The following is a 24,309-nucleotide window of genomic DNA, read 5'->3' as shown; positions in this document are numbered from 1 at the left end:
CCCTGCCCCACCCCCTATATTCCGCCTTAAATAGGAAGCCAGAAGCAGCCCTCCCTGCATTACATACCTGATTGCTATTCAGTTCCCAGGGGGGAGGCACTGAGAGCTAAAAAGCAGGGGCTGGAGGTCCAGGCTCCCGGGTTAGATTCACTGAATGTCACTAATTAGAGGAGAGTAGCTGCTTACATATTTATTCATGTTTCAGAACAGTTGGTGAATCAATTGAGTGAATGAACTGGGGCAGCCTCCGTGCTTCTTGGGGGTTGAAATAAAGCCCCGGGACCAATTGGAGCTGGTATATACTGGTGTGACTGTGGCAAAACGGTTCTTCTGCCCTTCTGTGTGATGTAGAGGTGATGTTTTGCACTTTCCCCACCATCCCCTGTCCCTCTGTGCTGTCCTGCTGCCGAGGAGCCCGTTCCCTCCTCCCAGACGCTTGCCAAAAAAAAACCCACTTAACTTGGGTGAGGAGGAAATGCTGTCACCTTGAAGGCCATCCTCACTCTATTTGTGGTTAAGGTAGTGGATCAGTTTGCCTAAAGGTTACGTTAAAATCCTTGCAGGGTTTTTAAAATCGGGACAGCAACAACTTTGTGCTGATGCTTTGCTGACAGTTTGAAACAGCGCAGAATAACCTTGTAATACCCAGTTTCCTTTTTTTCTTTTCGAGGAACAGATTGCTTTCCCTGCAAACACCTTGAGGTGTTGCCTTTCCCCAAATTCCTCTCTGAATTTAGCTCCTGCTTTTCACCCTCGGGTGGGTTTGTGGAGTGGGGCAGTGGCAGCCTCCTGCTCCCCGGCAGTGAGCTCTGTGTTCCAGCTGCTCATCTGCTGGGAGCAGTGCTTATTTCTGAAGTCCTAGTGACTGCCTGCAAGGCTCAAGCACAGCTACTGGGGTGAGAATCGCATTTTTGGGTTCTGCTTTTGTGAGAAGTAGGGCAGACTTTGTGCATCGCCACGTCCAGATTTCCTGGAGCATGGCAAAAGCACGGGTAGGAGAAACTCTGTGCTCCTCCCTGCTCTCTCCTGCTGCTCTTTTGTGTGCTTGGCTCTCTATTTTGTTTCTAACATCCATACTTTAAATAAGGAGCTATCTTGAATTTAAGCAGTTTTGCAAGCAGCAGAGTCTAAGTCAGCGGGCAGTACCTTGTTGGCTGCTACTTAGCAAAGCCGAGGTCTGAAAGGCTTGCAGGTTTCTCACAGCAAAGCATGCTGCCTCTCGTTCACCCTTGATAGAGAAAGTGCCTGGGCATAAGGTAAGGTTGAGAAATTAAAATGGTGAGGGTAACTGGTCCCTTATACCTGAGATGCATCCTGTAACTCCATCTCCCCATTGTGTTGGAAAGCTAGTGCAACTATTGACATAGAACAGCACCATACCAATGTGTTCTAAAACCTGTTTTTGTGTGGGATGTGCAGAGTAAAGCTGGGCTGCTTATCCTGACCCTGCACTGGACGCTGCCTGGTAGCACAGCCTGAAGGCAAAGCTGGCTTCTTCAAGGAGCTGTCTGTTCAGGGTCATTGGAAACATAGTTCTGCCCACTTGCCCTGCTGGCACTGCAGTGTAACTTGGGCTTTTGCCACACTCCCCAGCAGAGGTCCAGCAATGGTGGCTGCAAGGTTCTGCAGTGCTCTTGGAGATGCAAGCAAGAGGTGGGTTAGGAAGCTGGGCCCTTTGTTTCCTCCCCCTCCTTCGTATGCTTGCTTCTAGTTTGTTTCTGGAAGCAAAGCCCGTTGGTGCTGGCAGTTAGGTCTGCAGTTTGTGTATTCCTGTCCCGCCAGGTTTTGTTCTGTAAGCAATAGAAATCACTGAATGCTTCCTTTGGCTGCTTTATTTACAAAGTGCCAGCAGTGCTGCGTGTTGGTGCTGGGAGAATGTCGGGGTGGAATCACATGCCTCTAAATCTTTCTTCTCATTTGGGGTGTAAAAACCCTTTTCTAAAGGATTCCAGGCTGCTCTGGGCAAAGACATGCTTCCTGTAGCTCCTGCCTGGGGACTGGGGCACGGGCGAGCAAACAAGGCCATTGAATCCTGAACTGAAATTGCCCCAGACTTGTGTGCACCGAGGGGCTTCTGCTTGCTGGGCTGGAACATCGTGCATCAGTGGGGTCCCAATGAGCAGCAGGGTGGGCTCAGCTGGGGCTGTGCAAAACATTTACGAAGACAGCGGCGTAACCACTGATGAGAATGAGAAAGCCTTTTTATTTCCTCCTTCCTGGGAAGGTGGAAGAAGGCGAGCGCTGAGTGTAGAGGTCCCCTGGTAAAACCTAGCACGGAGCCGCCCTCCAGCCCTGTGCCATTTCTCCGAGACGCCGTGGAAACGCATTTTTCTTCATCTGATAATTGCTGGCTTATTATCTTCTCGCTAACTGTTTGCTCTTAATAGCTGGCTTAAAAAAAAAAAATAAAAAAAATTGGAATAGTTTGCTCCCCGGGGGGGGATGAAGCCATCACTAGTGCGTTTATAGCGGGCTTGTCTTTGTGCCGCTTCCCCGTATGGGGAGCCTGTCGCTTGTTCTGCGTCGTTAGTTTTCTCTTTCTGGTTGCTCTTAATATTAATTGAAGTCTTTCCCCAGACACAGCTTTGTTAATCTTCCCTTTCTCATTGCCCTCCCCCTGGCTTTGATATCCCCAGCAAACGCGCTCCCGCGTGCTTGAGAAGAGTTTTAACAGCGGCACTGTTTTCCTTGCTGATGGTTGGCGCTCCCTTTGTTCACCTGTTCCTTGCTGCCACTTTTTAGTCATTTCATTTCTTTCCTTAACTTTCCTAGCCCTGTTTGTTCTGTAATTGCTACAAGGATGCCAGCGGCTTCCTGGGGTGATGGGAGGAGGTCTGGTATCAGCTCCAATTACGCAGCACGGCTCTCGATCCATTAGCCCCATTGTCTTTCTGCCTGTCCTCGGGGAAGTCTCCCTGGGATGCGGTGTGCTGGGCTTCCCCTTCCCCGTCCTGTCCCGTCCTGCCTTGCTGGCAGCATCGCCCTGTTCCTCCATGGGTTTTTAAAAAGCTGGAACGCTCCAAATGGCACCAGTTCACTCAAGGTTTTCAGCATCACTGCTGGCAGCCTGCAGGAGGAAGCTGTAGCTTGCATCTAGCTCATCTCCAGCAACTGCAGCTAGATGCTTGGAAGTGATGGAAGTTTTAATGACTGAGTTGTTTGAGGTGTGGGCACGTGAGCTCAGCTCCAGGCAGCGGTGTGGGCTTCCCCAGTGTCAGCTGAGCTGCAGCCAGGCTTTGGTCAGCAGTCTGTTGTAATGAGAAGGTAATTGCTACTGCTTGCTAAAAGTCTGGGAGCAGGACCGTTAAAACCGTAGGCTCAATAAAAGAAGCATAAACAGTCATTTTATTATGAAGCTTCATCTCTGGCAAACAATCTTTTTTTGCTTGATTAAATTATTGGCAAGATTGAGAGGATGTCTTTCTTGATAGATACAAATTCCCACTGAAAAAGATGGGAAAGCTTCCTCTTGGTTCTCTTGCCATGCCATGAAGCGTGACCTTCCTTCACGAGGTGGGGCAGGAAAGTAATATTTATGGGTTTTAGGGTCAGGGATCTCTGCTACGCTCAGCACCAGAGTGTTTGAGTTTCCTTTAATTTCCCCTTGGTGCTGTGTTGCCAGTCCCCGTGGTAATTACTCCCACCATTGATTTGAGCTGAAATCTATAGGATTGCAGTGATCTCCCCCAGCCCTTTCTAGAGCAGGTGCATGTTAAACATCTCTTGGCTAGGAGCTTGGGAGCTGTAGCACGGACTAGAGGAGGGCTTGCTGAAATCACTGAGTTTTGCCAGGCTGAAGGAACGCGTGGGGTAGGTGAATATAGGGAAAAACTTGGATTTGAGCTTGGAACACCTGATTTTAAGTCATCAATTCTGGTCTTGGTGTTCCATGCTGCTCCTTGTCTTTATTGCTGCTTTTCTTTCGTGTTTGTCTGCTTGGTTTAAGGACCAAGCTGGGAGCTTGGGGAAGCATCCTTTACACCCATGCATGTGAATTTCCAGAAGGAAGGAAATTCTTCAGCTCTTGTAGCTGGATAAAACACGAGGCTCTGCGTTTCTTCACCACAGGTGTGTGAACTGGGAAATGGGTTTTGTGCAACTATTGCTGCAGGCCTGCTTCATTTAAAGGAAAGCCAGGTCTCCAGGCAGCCTGTCAGCAGCTGGAGGAATGTGCGGGCACGTTGTTTAGCCAGGGACGTGCCTGTTGCCATCCTGGTCCCTCCACCAACCTCTTGTATCTCCACTGGCATCGCTGGCTGCTTGCTTCAACTGGGCACAGCTGGTCTGTGTGTCTGGGCAGGCCCTGGTATGCATGGAGCAAGCTTCTTAACCCCACTCCTCTCTGCTCTTTGGCCCCTGAATAATGTGTGCTGTAGTGTGAAACTTCATCTGGAGCCATGGTTCTTGATGGCCCTCTCTTCTTCGCTCTTAAGTGCGTGGTGTATTTCTGGTTCAGCTTTCCAGGAACCTTTTCTAAAGCATTTAATAAATCTTCACTTTTCTCCTTGAAAAGAAAAAGAATTTAAAGGCTGTTCTTAACCAGGGAAGGCAGGTATTGCGAGTCCTGGCCCTCCATGATGTCTCCTGGTGTTCAGATCAGTCCTATTGCACTAACAATGTCTTTATGGTCAATTTTGGAATATTGCTTGGCATTTGTGTTACTTCTCCTATTATTTTTTTTTCTGTCGCAAGCTACTGTCTCACTGCCCTTCAAAAGGGAGGTACCCCCTAGCCTAGGTCCTGTAAGCCCCATAGTAGCACTGGAGCGTCATGGTCACATGTAGGCACAGCAGCAATGGGAACAGACTTCTGGAGCTGAAAGGGCACTGTGCAGAAGTCAACCCAGTGATGTTCAGGTCTAGCTGCCAGTCTTTTCTACACCTGATTTTCTTACCAGGATAGTGCTATTGCTTTAGATCCTGTGCTTGTAGAGTCACAGATGCTTGGTTATGTATCTAGCTGGTAGGCACCTTGTGGAGGTTGCTTTTGCTTCCCTGCTAAGTAAACCATCTACAAGAATACAGCTTCCAGTGATGCAACGTGAAAGTAAGGAAACAGAGTTTCTACCCACCTGAAAATCATAATTTCCAAAGGTGTTCTGAAATGGATTCCATTTATTCTGGGTTAACGGTAGAACCAACACGTGGCAAACCAAAACCTGAGACAAATCATGCTGGTGATTTGCAGCAGCTCTTCCCCCTGCCTGCCTACGAACACTGCCTGTGCAGATGGCATCAACCTCGTTTGCTGCCTGACTGGTCACTTTTTATTTCTGGAGTTAGAGAAATAATTTAATAACCAGTTCTAATTTGGGCTAAGGCAGTCATTAAGTGGAGAACTGACTAGCTCATCCGAAATGGTTTAGAAAAGTAGATAGAGCCTACTGTAAACTTTCTTATTCTTGATGTTTTTTGTTACCTGATGTATGAAGCTTCTTGCACGTTGCTTTTGTAGTATTTTATTTCAAGGCCCGCATTTTTGTTGATGGAATGAATTCCAAGAGATGCACCATTACACACAAATATACAGTTACTCAGAAGTGAAGGTGAAACATGACAGCAAATGTTCCTTCCATGCAATGTGAGTGAAGTAGCGTTTGCTTCCTTTCTTTTCCCATAGCAAGAAAAGAATTTCTATATCTATGTTCTGAACACTTAAACTTCTGCATAAGAACTCTTTTATTTGCCACAAGATCGGGCATGAAAATGCATGGTGAGTAATTAATTTCCTAAAAGCTGGATGAGTGATATAATTTGCAGCTGACAGGAGTGTGGCTTTCTGTGCAGAGGGAGGGAGTTGCTGCATGGAAGAATCTTGGCCATGGAAAAATCCCCCGGTAAACACAAGGATGACTCATTAGGGATGTAGAGGTCATCTTCGTTCTTGCATTTATGAGCTATGCAGCTTGAGTTTTAGCTGTCAAGCTCTTCATTGTACTGTGTGAGAGGTTGGGGAGCTTCGGTCTTGGGACTATAGGGCTGTCAAGGATGTTAGAAAATGGTGATGGAAGAGCTGGTGGGGGTTGGAAGCAGATGCATTTCTTCAACCAGAGAGGCCGTGGGTGCCCCATCCCCTGGAGGTGTTCGAGGCCAGGTTGGATGGGGCCCTGGGCAGCTTGGTCTGGTGGTTGGCAGCCCTGCTGGTGGTGAAGGGATTGGAACCTGATGATCTTCGGGGTCCCTTCCAACCCAAGCCATTCTATGATTCATTAATGAACTGTTTGTTTTAGAATTTATTTTAAGCTGGCAGCCTGCTAATTTTCCAGAGCCTAGTCGTACTGTGTTGTTGTGGCCCTATTTGAGCCCAAGGCACAGGGCTTTTTGGTAGCAAGAGGGCATGGCTAACATTTAACATATCCAAACAGCCCAGTAGCCCACGGAAGTGAGTAAGCAAGCAGCCCTGTATGTCGATCACTTGTTTCTACGCTGCAGCTGCAGAATGCAAGAATTTGGATGCCCAGTTCTCATGCGCAGAGAAACAAGTGTGAGGGGAAGTGCAGGAACGCAACTTGCATGTCAATTTTTCAACTTCAGGCTCTATTCTAGGTGAGCTCTGTGCAGGCCAGAAAGCATGGAAATGGGAATGTATCCCAATTGCTCCGGCTTAGCAAGGAAGGGCAAAAGGCTCTTGGGCTTACTGCCTTGTCCTCTGTCTGCAGCAGGAAGGTGAGGGCAGGAAGCGGCGGTATCGATCGGGCTGTCTTGGCAGCCTTGCTCATGGCAGCAGCACGGATTTTAGGGTAAAAGACTATTAGGGCTATTGAAATAGAACAAAAAGAAACGTTACCAGTGGTCCATCTTGGCAGTGGTAGCTGGATGCCTTTTAACAGCAGCTTCTGTTGTCATGGAGCTCCTGAATCCAAGGCCGATTTCTGGCACGGCAATTTTCTCATGGCAGAAAATGTTGTCCTGTCCTAGCCTTGGGGGGAAGAACAAATAAAGGCAATAGCCTTGGCAGCACTTGTCTATTATTGCAGCTCAATTGCTGAACTGCAGTGGGAACATTACCAAAGGGAAACCTTTTCTGCACAGAAAATCCTGATTTTTTTTTTATTTTTTTTTTAAAGCTGGCATCCACCGTGGTCTGCAAAATGTCTTTTGTGAGAAGGTGTTTGGGTAAGGATTTTGAATGGTTTATACAGAGCTTGCTTTTCTCTGAGTCAGCTTTGTTTTGAGGTCTAAACAGAGACCTGAATTCCCAATCTCAAGGTTTTTTGGAAGGCCTTTCAGTAGGGGCTCGTTAGTGCCTTAATAACTTAATAACTCTTAATAACTTTGGATGTAGTCAAACAGCTCCACGCATTCATTGTCTCCTAATATAATGAAGTAGAAAATAAGTTATTTCGTTTGCATCATGTTGGTTTAGTGCTGTATCACGCTGAGCTTCCCATTACCTTCCGAGGCAGCATTTTGGAAGGAGCAGAAATACGTGGCCCTTCCTGAAGTCAGCTTTGTTTTGATTCTCTCTGATTACAGTTATTTGGAAACCTTCAGGCAGCTGCTGGCCTAAAATCTGCCTAATTAAGTACCGCGCACTAATTTCTCTTGCTCCACCCGCCCACACCTGTGGGGTCTGGGATTAGGGCAAGTCCAGATTGGCTTCACCACTAAGGCCGAGGGGTATGGTGTGGCAACCACTGTGACTCTGCCCTTAGGAATGACCAGCCCCAAAGCAGAGCTGTTTCCCATCCTCCGGTGCTGTGTTTGTATGTGAAAGCTTGGAGGTGGGGGTGAGGAAGCTGTTCTGTCCTTGGTTCCTGGTTATGCAACCACGAGAGGTTTAAGCAAGGTCTTGAAGTGGCTGTTTTATGATAGCCTGGCTCTTTGCTCCTGCTGAAGTCTGAAAGCCTGGCTTGGAGGAGTGTTGTTCAGCAGTGCCCTGGAAATAGAGCTCCAGGAGAAAGCAAGGGCTTGGCTTGGGTTTTGTGGGCTACCAGAGCAGTGTCTTCTTGGAAGTGCAAATCTCGAAGCTCCATGTGAAGAAAGGCTGCTGTGCAGAGATATAGCATCAGCAAAAAGAGGAGGGCTGGAGCCTTTGGAAGAATTTGCTGAAAGACTATCCTGAGTGTGTATAAAGGGAGAAATAGGTAGTGAAGAGAAGGAAGGTTATCGTGATGAGACAGTGGGGATGGTGGCTGAAGGCAGCCAGTCCAGTGAGAAGGCCAACAAAGCCTTTTAAATAAAATCCTTTGCTTTTCTGACATAGAGTTGTCACGGCCAGCTTTCTTCTTGAAGAGCAAGAGCTATATCTGTGGTGGGTCGTGGACTTGAGTACGAACCCAAATGCTGAGCACTGGAGTGGCACGAGGACAGAGCCCCGCGAGAGGCCAAGTGCACAGCACGGGCACATGGCACTGATGGTGCTTAGGCTGAAGCCTGGCTTTCTGCTCTGGTAAACCCAAAGAAGAAAAATGAAAGCCCACCATAAAACCCAGCCTTTGTTAAAGAGGTTTGCTTTCAGGTTCGTACTGGTGAACTTGCCCACGGTGGAACGGCAGAACAACTGCTGTGTGGGTAAATATGGGAATTTAGCACTGACATGGAGCTGTGGTGGCATATCGGGGTGGTTATGCTGCTGCATAATCTGCTTCTGTTTTGCTTGGAAGATGTTTCTCTGATCTGACTCATTGCACAAGGATGTGGGAATGCTGAGGGTAAGCAGCCCTGCAGCATCTGCAGGGAGATGGTGGCTTCAGGGTGCTGGTGTCAGCACAGAGCGGGCACATGGGGATGGAGCATGGTTTATCCTCCCACCATTGCCTGACTGTGGCATGGGCGTTGTTTTAATGTTGGTGAGATGGTTGGTCACCATCTTCACCCAGGGTGGCCCTGCAGGTGCGGTCAAGCAAGCTGGGAAGTGGGAATGAAGCAGGTGAGGTGTGCGGGAGCACGTGGTGGGTGTGAAACGGCGATGGGAGCTCTGGTCAAGGGGCAGCACCGCTGCTGTGGGATCTTCCCCTGCAGTCTTGGAGCAATTCCTTTTACAGTCAAGTACGTGTTCCCCCAGAGCCCTTTGGACTTGATTGTTCTTCCTCTGTGTGACAAGGTGACTTTTTTTTTTTTTCCTCTGAAGAAATATTTCCACGGCTGCCATTTAGAAAAATGTTCCTCTGTTTCAACTTTTTTTTCGCTGTTTTGTTTCATAGACACAGATGAAGACACGGTAAAAAGGTGTTTTGCCACGTTTGAAGAGAAGTTCTTCCAAACCTGTGAGAAGGAACTTGCCAAAATCAACATTTTCTATTCAGGTAAGGTGCTTATTTGTGTATATTTGTGGAAAATGCAGCAACATAAAAAAGAGTCTGAAGCTCCCAGACTTTCAGAATAGCCACAGTGTTCATGAAAGGTCTACCATCTACCATCAGGTAATTACAGGGCAGGTTTATATGGGAGACTGCTCTGGTTTAATCACAGATGTGGAACCCAACCATGGTTTTTGAATGGAGAGAGAATGAAGGGCAGGCGCTTTCATTTCTTTGTAATAGCATCCTACTGAGCTTTGAAGATGCTCCTAAATTTAAGTGGCAGCTTACATATAGGGCACATTTCTCATCCGTGATGACAGTCTCCTGTGTGTGTTCAGGCAACTGCAAAGCTCCCCAGTTGGTGTTTTCAGAGCTTTTGCAGGAAGAGCTATCGTGGTCTTGCCTGTGCATGGTCACTTGTCCACCTTGACACTTCCACCTAAAGTGGAATTTCCACATTTTAAGCACCTAATTCTAGCTTTTGCTGTGTTCTGGAGTAGATGAGCCAGAAGCAGTTTGTCCTGGCTGCGTACGCAGCCCTGTTCAGTAAATCTGAGCAAAAATACAATGGTGTAAATTTCAAAGTCCTATTGTTTGTTTTCGCTGAGAAAGTTTGCATTCCCACCCTTGGAGAATAAACTTCAGAATGGAATAATCGGGAAATTTGCCCTGTAATATTGCTACAAAAGCCTTTGTACTAGCGTGCTCTAGTTCCACCCACCATTACATCTCAGCTGCTTTTCTGCCTCTTTTGGTAATGCTTGAAAGGAGTTTTCAACTGGAAAAGCGTTTTAATATGGGTACAATGAGGCACTGACTGCTGCCATGCTTTCTCTCAACGTGTTCTTGATTTATTAGCATCTTGCATGAAACAGGCTTTTGCAGCACTTCATGGTAGCCTTCTCTATTTTTTTTTTTATATTTTGATCAGATAACAAAGTTGAATTGTGCAAAGTATTTTAATAACCGCCTAGTGATGGCTTTACTGCTAGCTATTTTATTGCTAGCAGAGTCTGGGTGTTGAACACGAGAATAGCTAAAAGCATAATAGAATGCAGTAAGTATACACTGCTGCTTGCCTCTCTTCAGCTTCCTTGTAGGGAAGCAAACCTCCCTTGGGCTGGTCATGCCAGCTCTCCTGGCTCTGTGGAGCTGTTTTGATGGAGCCATGGTGGGGATGAGGAAGGACCGAGGCAAGAGGAGGTTTGTAGATAGACACTATTGGGCCAGCTGGGTTGCACGCTTGAGTCTCTAGGCATTTTTCCACATGCAATTCATATGTCCCTACCTAAACTCAGAACAGTTCCCAGTTTAGTTTCACCTTGACTGTTGTATCAGAAAATACTGCTGTTGTTATGCTTAGAGACTTGTCTTACTCTCTGAGCTGTATCAGCTGCTCTAGTAGGAGATCCAGTGTGCTACAAGCTAGACTCCGTGGAAGAAGTTCTCTCAATTCATATGTACAATGCACATGATAATTTTCCCTAATGAAGACCTGCTAGCACATATGCACCCACATGCACACACCCCTTCCCTCATTGTATAAAATGACATTAATAATACAGGGTAGGTTTTTTTTTTCAATTTGCTGTCATTTCAAAAAGCTATAGGAGCAAATACGTGCAATTTGAAAATCTCTCGTGAAAAGATTTAAATAAGTCTTTTATTTGCAGGAGAGCAATGTGACTTGAATAGTATGGAAACCCTTTATTAGGGTTATTAACGTGAAGCTACATAGAGGAACCAGCGAAGGAACGTTTCTTGTCTTGCCCATGTCAGAAGTGTGCCATGTTGGGCTCTGTTGTAACTGCAGGCAGGCGGTGGCTTGCATCACGACCTGCTACTTGCTATTTATTATAAGCTTACTATATGGCTTCTCAAACTCTTGTGTTTATGACAGTAAATATTGCCTGCTTGCAAGAAAGCTAATCCTTCTGCCGATCTGTTTCATTTCCTCTTCTTTTCCTGTCTGGAGGGTCTGCTCTGAGCACTGCCTTGTGCTTGGAGGCTGTTGGCTTCCATCAAACACAGTCTTAATTCCCCAGGCCGTTATTCTGCCTCTGCAGGAAGGAAACCTGCCATTAAATAGATGTGATCTGATAAACAGATTGGGATTATTTGGACTTCTCTCAAGTGAACTTGCACCCAATCGAAAGGGAACAACAACAAAAAAATAGGAACGTTTTTGGATAGTTCCAGCAGAGAAATGCGTGTTGAAGGGGTAGGGTTTCATTTGTGGCCAGCATTGGTTTGTGTTTGGGATCCTCCAGAGAGGAGCCTTGTTATAATCTAAGTCAGTGTAACGCAGGGAGGTCTGAGAGAGCCTGCTCAGAGCGCACAGGACCCTGGGCAGGGTTGCTGTGAGCTGCTATGGGCTGTTGGGTTGCCCTGTGGCTGTCAGCAGTTCTCGAGCATAGCCATGGCCATGCAAGTGGCCGTTCTTCCAGGCTGGAACTTGGAGAGGAATTTTACCGGCTCCTTGGTGTGATGTTTTTTTCACGATCCTTATCTTGAAGTTTGGAAAACAGTCAAAAACAACAGGGGATTGCACGGACAAGTGTGTCACCAGATGGTTCGATATAACGTTTTGAATGTATGGAAAGCAAACTTGCGAGTCGTATTTATCTATCTGCGGGCTTTCAGTTCCAAGAGATCCCCTGGCAGAGTTCTGTCAGTTCTTCCAGAGGGAGTTCCTGAAGTGTGGGGAGAAGAGTGTTCCTGGCAGCCCCACCTCACGTGTGTGTTAGGGATTGCGTGGCCGTGGGCAGGCACCTCTCACTGCCTCGGTTTGCTGGAGCTCTGGGAGCTGTGAGGGAGGAGTTCTCCTTCCCCGTGCTGTTGGAACCTCTTATTAAAGTTTACCATCAGTGAAATTAGGGAAACTTTCATGCTCTTCCACGCTGGGTTTTCCTGTACCGATCTCCCATCTGTGTTTGGCACACTGCACCGTGGTGCTCAGCAGCACAGACACCGAAGCTGAGGCTGTGGGATTTGGGAAAAGCCTGGAGGTTGCACAGGACAAAAAGAAGTGTTTGAGGCTGCTTGGATGGGGCTGCGGGCAGCCTGGTCTGTGGGAGTTGTCCCTGCCCATAGCAGGGCATGGAACTGGGTGGTCTTTGAGATCCATTCCTACCCAAACCCCTCTGGGATCCTATAGGTTGTCAGCTATGCTGTTTCTAACATGTTTAGAGGAAGAGTTAATTTTCTGAAAGGAGGCAAAGCAGCATGTTTAAAGGGATGCTTTTTCCATAATCAGGATATTAGGAAGAGCACGGCCTTATCCCGAACACACACATCAAAACGATAGCTCAGTTCAGGTTGGCAGCCCCTTTATTTGCTAACTAATGAGACAGTGCTTCTAACTGGTGTGATGCAACGTGGGGAAGGGAGGGAGAAATGGTGACTGCAGATTGTGTACAGATGCCAGCAGCCTCGTAGCTGCTGATCAAAGCAGGAGCTGCGTCTGTCGCTGGGAGCTTGCCAAAGGGGCTGCGTCGCTCTCCGAGCTCCACAATCCAGCCATGCACGTGAAATGTGTTTCTTCTTTGACTTCTTTGCTGCCGTATAAAGTGGTAGCAGCCACGTGGCTGGTAGTGGACATGCAGATCCTCCAAATCTTTAGTGAGGAGGAACTCCATAAAAAAGAAATATGCAAAGCTGTTGAATGTAACGCTTGGCAGGTAGGGTTATTCTGTGCAGCGATACTTACCTACAGGCGTATTGTTTGGGGAAGAAACGTACTTTTCTTTACAGGTCTGATAGGCAAGTTGCTGCCCACTCACCTGCCTTTTTCCTTCCCCTGCCAACAGAAAAGCTTGCAGAAGCTCAGCGCAGATTCACTACTCTTCGGACGGAGCTACAGTCAACGTTGGATGCACAGAAAGAAGCCAGTGGGGCTTCCACGCTGCCGCGGCGCAGAAAGCCGGTCTTCCACCTGTCCCACGAGGAGCGTGTCCAGCATAGGAATATCAAAGACCTGAAACTGGCCTTCAGCGAGCTCTACCTCAGCCTCATCTTACTGCAGAACTATCAGGTACCCCCAGAAGGAAGCGCTTTGAGAAAGCTCTGTGTCTACTCCTCTTGGTGCTTGTGTTGCCTTCGGTCGCCTCATTCGAGCCAAATTTCCACTTTGTGTCAGCCTTAGGGCCCCTAGCTTACTGTAAAGAAAGGGCTAATGCCTAGCAGCCAGCGATGCACTTCTTGTGGTGTTGTGTTGTGCTGGAAGCACTCAGCTGACCTGCAGAAAGACCTCTTCTCCTTTTCCCTTTCTGAGCTCGCTGAGCCCAGCACCCTTGGCACTGTCACAACGTGCAGTCAGTGCAGTCACTCTGGGGCCTCGTGCTTCAGTGATGTGTTGTTCTGTGCAGGGTGAGAGCTGGGAAGGTGGGGAAGGAGCTCTTTTATCTAATATTTGTGATGGAACTTGAAATGCTAGCGTACTGTTTCCTCTTGGTGTTACCGTGGTAGTGACTCTGACCTTGCTGTATCAGAATTTCTTGTTAAAACATCCACTGGAAAAAAAAATGTTTTTAATTCTGTAGGGCGCAGGCTCATTTGCTTTGAAAGAGGCATGGAGAAACAAACCTGCAGTTGTAGTTGGACTTGTAGCATGAAGGGATGTGATAAATATTGCAGGCAGCGATCTCGTTCCAGAAATCCAGAACTATTAAGGTCTGGTTGGTTTTCTTTGGTTTCGTTTTTTTTCTGGACTTGCTCTGCTTTAAAATATCTCATTGTGTTTATTTGTTTTACCTTATTAAATAGGAATGTTTGAAACTAAGGGTCTTAACTTAAATTTGCTAGATCTGTATTAAGGTCATTACCACTAATGTCTTTGTACTGGAGTCTTTTTTTGCTGTAAGAAATAATTGAATACCACTCTGTGGTATGGACAGAGCTCAGTAGGAGGTGACACAGGTCATTCCTCTGAAAAATCCTTTCCTACTCTCTGTCGGTGAAAAAAGGCGTCTTGTACACTTACTCTTTTGTCTTGTGCTACCAGGAGCACTGTATGTGTGCTAAACATTTGCATAAAACCCATCTGGATTTGATAGCTTTCGGTCTACAAAAGGAGCAGAGCTTCCTTCTACGGCGTATCTTCAAAGAGCATGAGAAAGTCTGTTCAAATTGGTCTTGAAGCTGAAGACAAGGAATACGTATGCTAAACCGAGTAGGAAGCCAAATCCCAGAGCACTGATTTTAAGCACCTTTGAGCTTAGACTATAAGAAATAGAAATATTCGGTAGCTTGAGGTTTTAGAGGAAGAAGAGGGTGAGCTGCTGGGAGGATGGCATAGCTGGGGCTATGTGTCCTCCTTTGTGCAGGAAGTAGAGTGAAGCCACATAGATCATACAAAGTACTGCGTCTTAGAACAAACCAACCTTGAGAAATTAAGTGATGTGTTACACTCACGGGGCAAATAATTGAGCTGATTCAGTCTCACTGGGCTGCTGTGCATTTGCCTCGTTGGTGCACATCCTAACTAACACGCTTGTATATGAGCAAAGATTCCGAGTCTGCTGCTTTATCCTTGATCTTGCATAATGTTATTGCACGGGTTGCACTGTTTTTTCACCTGTAATGGCGAGGCATGCCATTAGTCAGTTGACTTCAGTAAATACAATTAGCATCCAGCAGAAATGCGAGTCGGGCCTGGAGAAAGCCCCTTGCCAAGTAAAGCATCTTGAATAGCAAGACAAGCAGAACGTGTGGCTGAGTGCATGACCCTGGGATGTGTGCAGCCAGAGGGCGAGGTGGCACCAGAAGGGATGCCACTGTGCCCTGAGGACACCAGAGTCAGGCTGTGAGTCGTGCTAGCGCATGGATACAGTGGTGTCCGTTCAGGCTGCAGGAAAATCTCTGCCTCAAATCAGCATTTTGTTGCATCTTTTTTGTTTCCAAATTGATGGAACGGGGATCTGCTCTCCCCGGGGTAGAATGCTGGCTCTTCCAATGGAAAGTAATTAAAGTCTCTTGTCTGCAGTAATGCAGATCACTAATGCATTGGCTTCCTGCTCCCATCTCCCGAGCCTCATTTCCCCACCTATATGGCAGGGGTCTGGTATTAAATCACTCACAGCGTAATTAGATTGGAAATAATTTCGGTGAGTAGTTGGTGCCTCTCCCCAGGGTATTGGATTCTGCTGTTTTCTGTGTTTTCCTTTCCAAGCTATTTTCTAAGCTTGTTTCGTAGTGACTCTTGCATGTGTCACTGCTGTATGAAGGGAATGCAGAGCCTTTCAAGTTGCATTTTCTGTGCAATGAAGTACGGTATTTCAGATGCATCCTGTCACAGCAATTGCTGCTTAATGCAGTGTACTGAGCTTTACCTATCTTTGTTACTGGGTGTTACGAGAGCCTTGGGTCAGGGCTTGCATGCAACTTGGAAGTCAACCGTTATCTTTTCTGTTTTAATGTGGTGTCGTCTGCTTATCTCACCTCCTGTGTCTGCAAGCCTAGTAGACAGGTTTTGTAGTCATGGGGTGGGGTGCTTTGGGGAAGAACGTGCTGTTCTGGGGCTGCACTTGGCCAGGTTTCGTTTGCAGCTGTACAAGGATTTCCCTTCTGTAACGTGCTTATTTTGAGAACCTGGAAAGCTTGAAGAAACTGGAAGTCGATAGCCTGGTCCTGTCCAGTGGGGAAAAGCCCTTGAAAGGATTAATGCGTGCCTCCCCTTGGGGGATTTGAGGCAAAACATGCTCTTTCTGCAGCTATTTTTAAGAGCTCATTCCAACTGCTGCTCTTGCAGAGGCCTGTTGCAGAGCTGCAGTACCTGGGATGCACGCAGTCAGGTACCTGTGCAGGTGGAGCATGTTGGAGAAAAGTTTAGGCTTACCAGTTCTGAGTATGGCCAAGGACTATTTGTTATTCCCCCCAGGAGCGCTGTCAGCACTGAGGAGGAAAGGGGCAGTGACTTGGTTTTTGGGGAACATTTGCTTTGATTAGTTCCCTGCCAGTCAGTTACCTTGTCTTATACCATGGAGCCACTCTTTTTTTTTTTTTCTTCCTGTGGTTTATAAAGGGTCTGTATTTCTTCTAACAAAGTAATAACACAAAAACTCCTTGACAGTAGAGCTTAGGCTCTTGCTATTCCATTTCTTGCTAGCCCTGGCGAATAACCATTTAACTTCTGAGCTGGCTGGGGTTCAAAGGCCGTAACAGTTTCCCTTGTCTGCAGAACCTGAACTTCACTGGCTTCCGCAAGATCTTGAAGAAGCATGACAAGAACCTGGAGACGACGCGAGGGGCGGAGTGGCGCGTGGCCGAGGTGGAGGTGGCCCCTTTCTACACCTGCAAGAAAATCAACCAGCTCATCTCCGAAACAGAGGTAACGATGCTGCCCTGTGTGCTGCTCCTCTCCATGCTGGAAAGCAGTGGTTTCTTGTTTGCTGCTGGTTCCTGTACCATGTGGATAGAGCTTGTGTTCACCACTGAGGCAGCTAGTAATTCACATGCCACTGATTGCTGGCGTTGCTTGCACGCATTTGGCTAGGTTTGTCTTCAGCTGGCAACTTTTCACTCTCAGAAGCTCATGCTGTGTGTCCTTATCTTACCAGGTAATGATAACTGGATGCCTTATAGGAAGCTTTTCCTATCGTTGTTACCATGTATTGCAAGAGCATTGATTCAGTCATTAACTTGGGAATCAACTGTTACTTCTTGCTTGAATGCAGGATCCTGTACCTACTGTTAGAATGAACTTCTGTGATGTGTATCCTTATCTCCTTAGGAAGTGGTGACCAATGAGTTAGAGGATGGGGACAGACAGAAGGCTATGAAACGTTTGCGTGTTCCACCTTTGGGAGCAGCTCAGGTAAACAGTTCATACTGCTAAGCTTTGACGGCTTGACAAGATGTCAAATGACATTCAAATCTGAACAAAGTAGTGAAAATACGTGGACATGAGCACGCTCCACAAGTTGTGAGGGCAGCGTGGTCACGTAATCTGCTTTAGTTCCGGATGATATGAAAATAACTTACTGTTCCTGAGGGATGCGGGCAAGATAACGTGGGGATGAGGTGAATAATGAGGAGAAATTTGTGCTAATAATAATATATGCTTACATCTCAAAAGCTGCTGAGAGGCCCCAGCTCTGTTTCAAAGCAGCATCAAGGTAGACAAAAATATTATGCAACATTTTCAATGCTGCGCTTCAAGGAGAAAGAGTGCAGTCTGAGATGAGACTGTGCCCCTGATTTAAAACGTACTCTGAATGAATTTGGTTTTGCTGATAACCTGTTTAATCCCCCGTAATTCCACCATTGCTTTGTTCACAGCCTGTGCCAGCCTGGACTACATTCAGGGTTGGATTTTTCTGTGGGTTGTTCGTTGCACTGAACGTGACTGTCATACTTTCAGGTGGGTATCTTCAGCAGGACCCAGCTGGTTCCTGCACCCTGGTATGGATGCGTTCTTGTCTCTTAGCAGGGGCCTAGAGCTGAGCTGGTCGGGGCCTTCTGGGTTAGATCAGTCTGAGTCAGGTCATGCTGTTGTGCATTGTTGCTGCTCAGTAATAGATGATGTCCTCCTCATGTTACGTACGTGGATTTGGGACTTGAATGTGTTGTGGTTTTGTTCTCCTGGCTTCCTCCTCGCTCATGAAGGGGTATTCTGGAAGTGCAACGTCCGTGTATAAAGACAAGGTGCTTGTTCTGTGAGCACACGTTCCTGTTCCACCGCGAGTGAGGTGTTTGGAGAACTTCAATTTTGCATAGCACTGATTCACTAGAGAATGAGAATGGACGTATAGTTACGTGAATACCTTTCCTAATTCTCATTAGGAATGCATGAGAATGGCACAAAGCTGTGCCAGGGGAGGCTCAGACAAGGTATTAGGAAGGATTTCTTTACTATGATAGTGGCCTTGGTTTTATTCTGCTTTGGTACATCCAAGCTTGAACTCTCACTGGAGTAAAAGGAACACTAGTGCTCTAGATCCAGGTGTGGGGCTTCATCACAAGCAGCTTTTCTGTGGTGTGTGTGATTTCAGTAATGTAACTTACATAAGCAGTGCAACGGAAAATGAACATATGAGCTCTTGCGTTAGGGAAAGCCCGTGTCTGCGTTTTGATTTAAGAGAATCTTTAATCAGATGTTTCTGTAATTGGATGTGAACGTCTTCTGGGATAGGATTTCTCTGTTTTAGAAGCTGTTTGCAAGCTTCTTTGTTGCAGAAGGTTGACCCATCCGTATGAAGGCTCCAATGAATGCGTAGAAGCTGTTCTTTATTCATCACTCTTCTTTCTCGGTGCGACTTTCATGTTTGGTCTGTAAGATGCAAATAGGATTGAAGCCTGTAATGCTCATTTTATCTCTCAGTATTTAGAACGAAAAAGTGACATGGTTGTGAGGAGGAATTCATAAAAATGATTACACCTCTAAAGCAGATGTTGCTAAACTAGTGTGAATAATTGGTATGTTTGTATCAGCAGACATGATCTGCCGTCTCTGAGTTACTTCACATATTGAGCAAAAGCTGCATCCTAACTGCAAGTTGTTTATTTTTAATTGGATGTTACTTTGCTAACCTCCACACTACTTTTGCCAAATTGTTTTCATGATATGATTCACGAAGGTAGGATTTCGGAGTTGTTTGCGTAGAAGCTGTGTAGCAACATTAGACCACGGCCATGGTACTAAACTGTATCAATATTGTCTGAGGCTTAGGTTGAACGTCAGGAAGATTTCCTCTGTGGGGAATATGGCCAAGCCTTGGAGCAGGCTGCCCAGGGCAGCGGGGGAGTCTCCAAACTTGGAGGTGTTTAAGAGATGTGCAGACATGGGTTATTGGTGGGATTCGGTCGGTCAGGCTGATGGTTGCACTTGGGGATCTTGAAGGTCTTTTCCAACCCACACGGTTCTGTGATTCTGTGGTTTTAGAAGTAGAACAGCAATGTTTTATAGAGATGAGTTGACATTAACTTGGCAGACAAGCTGTCATGGTTTCTGTTTCAAATAACAAGCGTATCTGTTCTGGTCTGCCTGGTGACTTTTGCATGTCTGATTGAATATTTTGGGGCTCCTCTGTTGGGTTTGGGAGCAGCTGCAGACGTTTCAGATAAGAATTTGAAATGTGTGCTTGTGCAGTGTCATGCTCAGGGCTCCTTTCTCTCAGCTTCTTCAGTGCACCTCTCATTTCTGTCCAAGCTTTGACTCTTTCTGCCTCAAACTGGTAGTCTCTTTAGGTTACAAAGCTAAAGCAACTGTTCTTCAGTCATTGTTACTTGCATGATTTTCCTCCATGATTTGAGGTGATAGAAAGTACAGAGAAATCATTGTACAGATATACTTGTCGTGAACAAAAGTGTGATAAACTCGGGGCTGTAGTTCAGAGCGGAGGGTTGTGAGAATAAATCGTCAACATCAGTTTTATACAAGCGCCTGTTCTTTTCTCCATTTAAAAAAAAAACACCTTATGGGTGAGAAATGCTCAGTGGATCTAAAGCTGAGGATGAGAACAATTGTATGTGCTTTTTTCATCCAACCTTTATCAGGCAGTGGAGGTACGGTACCGTGCAAGGGACTTGTGCTAGACAAAGCACTGCTGTATAGAGCTGCTGCTCATTGGTTGGAATTAAGCGAGGCTGTTTCCAAAACCCTAGAGACTGAACAAAGCAAGGAACAGACTTTCCCATAGTGCTGCCTTGTGCTGGATATTCTGTTTGGACGCGACTGGGGATTATACTGCTGGTTATGAGTATGCCTTACATTACGCCTGTACTGACTTCAGCAATCGGATGCAGCTTAGCATTGTTCCAAATGCTGTAAATTGTACTTCTTGGTTTTGTGGGCAGCTGAAATATTTGTATCTCTGTCTGGTGAGATTTCCTCTCCGTTAAACCAGAATGTGTAAGTGGGTGTAGTGATGATTTATGCTTAGTGCTGTCCCTTGGGCCCGCGGTGTGAGACGGGGGACTGGAGATGCTACTAACGACCTGACTGCACAAGCTGGAGAGCCAATTTTCCCCAGAATACTCATAAATCCTCTGACAGATTAGGCAGAAAGTCCTCCAGCTGCTAGAATACGCAGGTGAGTGACAAGTGGGCCCTGCTTTCCTGGTCTGCAGCTGAGCAGCTGAGAGCCGGCGCCAGGAAGCGGAGCGCGGGTTTGATTTGTGGCGTGACTTGTGCTACCATTAAGGCCCTTTCATCTTTTTCTTTGTCAGGTGTGGCTTTTATAGATGGACCAGATGTGTGGCCTCTGGTGAGAATCTATCGAGGTGGCTTTCTCCTGATAGAATTCCTCTTTCTCCTGGGCATCAACACGTACGGCTGGAGACAGGCTGGTGTGAATCATGTCCTCATCTTTGAGCTCAATCCCCGCAGCAACTTGTCCCATCAACATCTCTTTGAGGTAAGCAGCAACAGACTGTGAGCAGCGGCTGAGCTGCGTGCATCGGGAGGATAAGTCCTGCACCATTTCCTGGCAAGGAATTCTAACACAATTAGAGGAGGAAGTTGCTGAAGTCTGATTAGATTACAGGGTTGCGCGCTGCTCTCCCTTTTCTTGTAATGAGAATTCATTGTGGGGTTCGGAGTTATTTTTTTCACAAGGTATCTGTGTATTTTTTTTCTGTCTTTCTGCAGATTGCTGGATTTCTGGGGGTTTTGTGGTGCCTGAGCCTGCTGGCATGTATATATGGTAAATTCATCTACATCCCTATGCAGGTGAATCCGCTCATCTTGTACGGCTGCATGTTGCTTTTTCTCATCAACCCCACCAAAACCTTGTATTACAAGTCCCGTTTTTGGCTGCTCAAACTATTGGTAAGTCTCAAATTATAGAATGTAAAATAGATAAATGAAAGATAAAAAGGTGTGGCTTAGCTGTAGCAGTTGAAATATGTGCAAGCACTGGTAATCTTCAGGACAGAGGGATGTTTTGCCACTGTACCTATGTACGCGTAGAGCAGTCCTGATAAAGTAATTACTGCAACTTATTGCTTGCAATTTCTGTTTGCCTGTACCATTGTTATCTTCATATTGCAGGTAGTTACTGGTTAATCTTCATGTATACAGCTGCATGTAGCATGTCCCTTGATGTAGCAAAGCAGTTTGCTAGGGGTTGCAGAGCTGGAAGACAAGGTTACAGGAACGGGACAGTGCCAACATGGGGAGGGTTCACTGATGGAGAGGGAATCTTTGCAAAGGTTACTGCTTACAAAGTCATCTTTGTGTAGATGGTTGGGTATTTTTTTTTTCCTGCAAATCTTTTTTGGTCTTAAAAGTGCTTATTTTAGATCTGTGCTCCTGTTTGCTTGGTAAGTTAAGTCTGGTAAATGACAAGTGTAGATATCCACACTACTTCGATGTTCCGGTTACAGGTGGGAGTCCAGTGGAACTGTTGTCAGACTCGTTGGATGGCTCATCAGTTTCTTCCCAAATGGCTTTTTCACTTGTTTGTCCCCACCCTGAAGCCTTTTTAAATTAACCTCAGTCAGTTTGGTTCCCTTGATAGCTTGTTCTTGCTGGAGCTACTCTGAAAGCATTCAGCAGAAGGGAATTGGGCTGGCTGACGTTATTCGTAGAATCATTTTAGTGCCAATTAAGACAATTAACTGTGTCTGGAGCATGGCATAGAGGAAATGTAGAGTCATGCTTCAAGCGTGTGCGTGCAGGTATACATACAACTAGTTAACCTCTTAGCCCTGTTATTTGATTTGCTAGGTTACCGCTATTTCGGTTTCTCCCCTTTTGCCTTCCAGCATTCAGCCACCTCTCACAAATGTGCCTTCAGTCCCGAGCCTCATTAGTCTTCCTGCTGTCCCTCGGTGCTAGGAAAAGTACTGCCAGTGATCTAACTGTGTAAGCAATCTCTGTGCTAATTTACCCTAGTATCTTGGCAGGGTAAGATCCTCGGTCCTCGCAGAACTGGTAGTAGCTGTGGTTAGTTCCCATTCCCTGCTCCATCTCTAGACCTTGCTGCAGCCTGCAACACAGATGCACGCGGAAGCCAATCCATCCCAAGGTCTCCCGGGGAGGAAAGCTTCATCAAAATGCAAGATCACTATAACGGTAGATAATGACCAAATTCTTCTGTGTGTCATGCAGAAGGGGGAAGGGGAGAAAAGAGGCCAGACAAAACCACTCAGAGTAGCTGTTCAGCTTCTCTAATTTTTATCTCCTGGAGTTGGCTGTCTGGGCGTGTTTTATTTCTTCTCTCCCCGGCCTGCAATCTGGGTGAAAGGAGGTGTGAATAGTGCAGTTCTCAGAACTGGACTTTTCACACAAACTTTGACTCGAAGAGCATTTTCTTCTCACGTTTGCTATGCTTCATCTCTGGCAAAAATGCAGCCCGGGGTGTCGGATGTAGCATTATTGGTGCCTCCAGTTTTTTGAGAAACGAATCAGGAGGATACGTCAGCGCTTTGCAGCATTTCCTGATGGAATGAGGAGGCTTTCTGCATCCACCTGTGCTCCCCAGCTGCTTGCTGGTCCTCACAAGTGGGATCTGTGTTGATGATCCCTGAGGGGACTGCAGGTCGCTTCCTCATTGATCTTCCTCTGGGTGAAAAGGTTCTGTAGCCTGTAGGGAGTTCAATCCCTTCTTTCTTGCCTGCGTGGCACCCTGCTGATGTGAACGTTCTTTGCCTCTCCTTCCAGGCGAGGAGCATGCTGCATGCACTTGTGTAGGCTGAGGGAAGCAGCTCGCCAAGAGGAATCAGATCAGAGCGCGGAGCATGGCATAGCGTCTCCGTACCGGCCCTTCTGCAGGGAGCTGAAATGGGGAAGCAACTGCAGGGAGCAGAGCTGCGTGAGGTGAAAAGCTAGGAAGTGTTCAGCTCTAGCTCAAGCATCTGTTGTCTCAGCACTTGCTTGAAACTGCAGTGATCAGCACCAGAAAGTCTGCGCTTGGATTGTGGAACTGCTTAAATATAATTGCAAGCCATTGCTTGAAACTGGACTCTTGCTCTTGGTCTGTTACGGCTTTATTCTTGGGACCCATCTTCAGCGGAGGGTTTTGCAGATTCCCTGGCTGGGGAGGTGGATCTGCTTGTGGAATGGGGATGTGCCAGCACCCTCTGGTCCCTGCTCTGCAATTGGCTCGGGCCTGGGGCAGCGTGCAGCAGCCCTGGTCAGAAATGGGAGCTTTTGCAGGGTTAGGGGAGTTCCAACAGCAGCTCCTGTCTGTGGGGATTGTGGATGGAGATAGCAGAGCCTTAGCTGGGCCATCTGCATATCTGAGACTCCTTGTCTGCTGTAACCTTTAGGTGGAAAGCTTCTGCTCTCTTAGAAGTCCTGTGCTGTCATCACCCAGAGTCCAAGTGTCTCTCATTAATCATAGAATGAGAGAATGGCTCGGGTTGGAATAGACCTTAAAGATCATCTTTCTTCTGCTGTGGGCCCAAGGTGCGAATGCAGTACTCCAAAAGGGAACCTCACGAGGCCAGAGCAGAGGGGGGACCGTCCCCTCCCCGCCCTGTGCCACCCTTCTGTTGATGCAGCCCAGGAGCTGATGGCCTTCTGGGCTGCCAGCGCACACTGCTGGCTCGTGTCCGGCTTTCTGTCCACCAGGGCCCCCAAGTCCTCCTCTGCAGGGCTGCTCTCAAGGAGTTCTTCTCCCAGTCTGTATACGTGTCTGGGGTTACTCTGCCCCAAGTGCAACACCTTGCAGTTGGCCTCGTTGAACCTCTTTAGATTCTCCTGGACCCAACTTTTCAAGCCTGTCCAGGTCCCTCTGGACGGCTTCCCTTCCTTCTACTGGTTCAATTGCACTGCGCAGCTTGGTGTCATCTGCAAACTTGCTGAAGATGTGCTCGGTCCCACTGTGAATGCCATTGATAGAGATACTGAAGAGCACCAGGCTTCCCCTGGGGAGCACTGCTCGTCACCGACCTCCACCTGGACGTGGAGCCATTGACCACAACCCTCTTGCCTGCGCCCACCCAACCAATTCTTTATCCACTGAATAGTCCACTGTCCAGATCCATAGGTCTCCAATTTAGGGATAAGGATGTTGAGTGTATTAAAAAATCCTTGTTGGAAAAATAAATAAAGGTCTATGAGTAAAGATAATTGAATCAGACGGTGTAAGAGAGTGCTCGTAAAGGGGAGGCTGGACGGA

General features: G+C 46.9%; 1 protein-coding gene and 1 long non-coding RNA gene across 2 annotated transcripts in view; both read left to right on the top strand.

The window, feature by feature from the left end:
• XPR1 (xenotropic and polytropic retrovirus receptor 1) overlaps positions 1-24,309 on the top strand; it is an 82,033-nt gene that overhangs the window by 42,922 nt on the left and 14,802 nt on the right. The window contains exons 3-9 of the mRNA XM_021404317.1: positions 9,146-9,247; positions 13,054-13,277; positions 16,422-16,571; positions 16,974-17,057; positions 17,522-17,603; positions 20,411-20,598; positions 20,832-21,011. Of these exons, the coding sequence (XP_021259992.1) occupies positions 9,146-9,247; positions 13,054-13,277; positions 16,422-16,571; positions 16,974-17,057; positions 17,522-17,603; positions 20,411-20,598; positions 20,832-21,011 (1,010 nt within the window). The remainder of the gene's footprint in view (positions 1-9,145; positions 9,248-13,053; positions 13,278-16,421; positions 16,572-16,973; positions 17,058-17,521; positions 17,604-20,410; positions 20,599-20,831; positions 21,012-24,309) is intronic.
• Positions 21,018-23,148, top strand: LOC110402340. Its single transcript, XR_002441048.1, has 2 exons — positions 21,018-22,049; positions 22,848-23,148. It is a non-coding gene; the product is annotated as an uncharacterized LOC110402340 (long non-coding RNA).

Source organism: Numida meleagris, chromosome 7 (genome assembly GCF_002078875.1).
Source record: "Numida meleagris isolate 19003 breed g44 Domestic line chromosome 7, NumMel1.0, whole genome shotgun sequence".
Classification (NCBI taxonomy): Eukaryota; Metazoa; Chordata; class Aves; order Galliformes; family Numididae; genus Numida; species Numida meleagris.
Note: the sequence above shows the minus strand (reverse complement) of the source record. Positions and strands in the feature narration are given on the sequence as shown.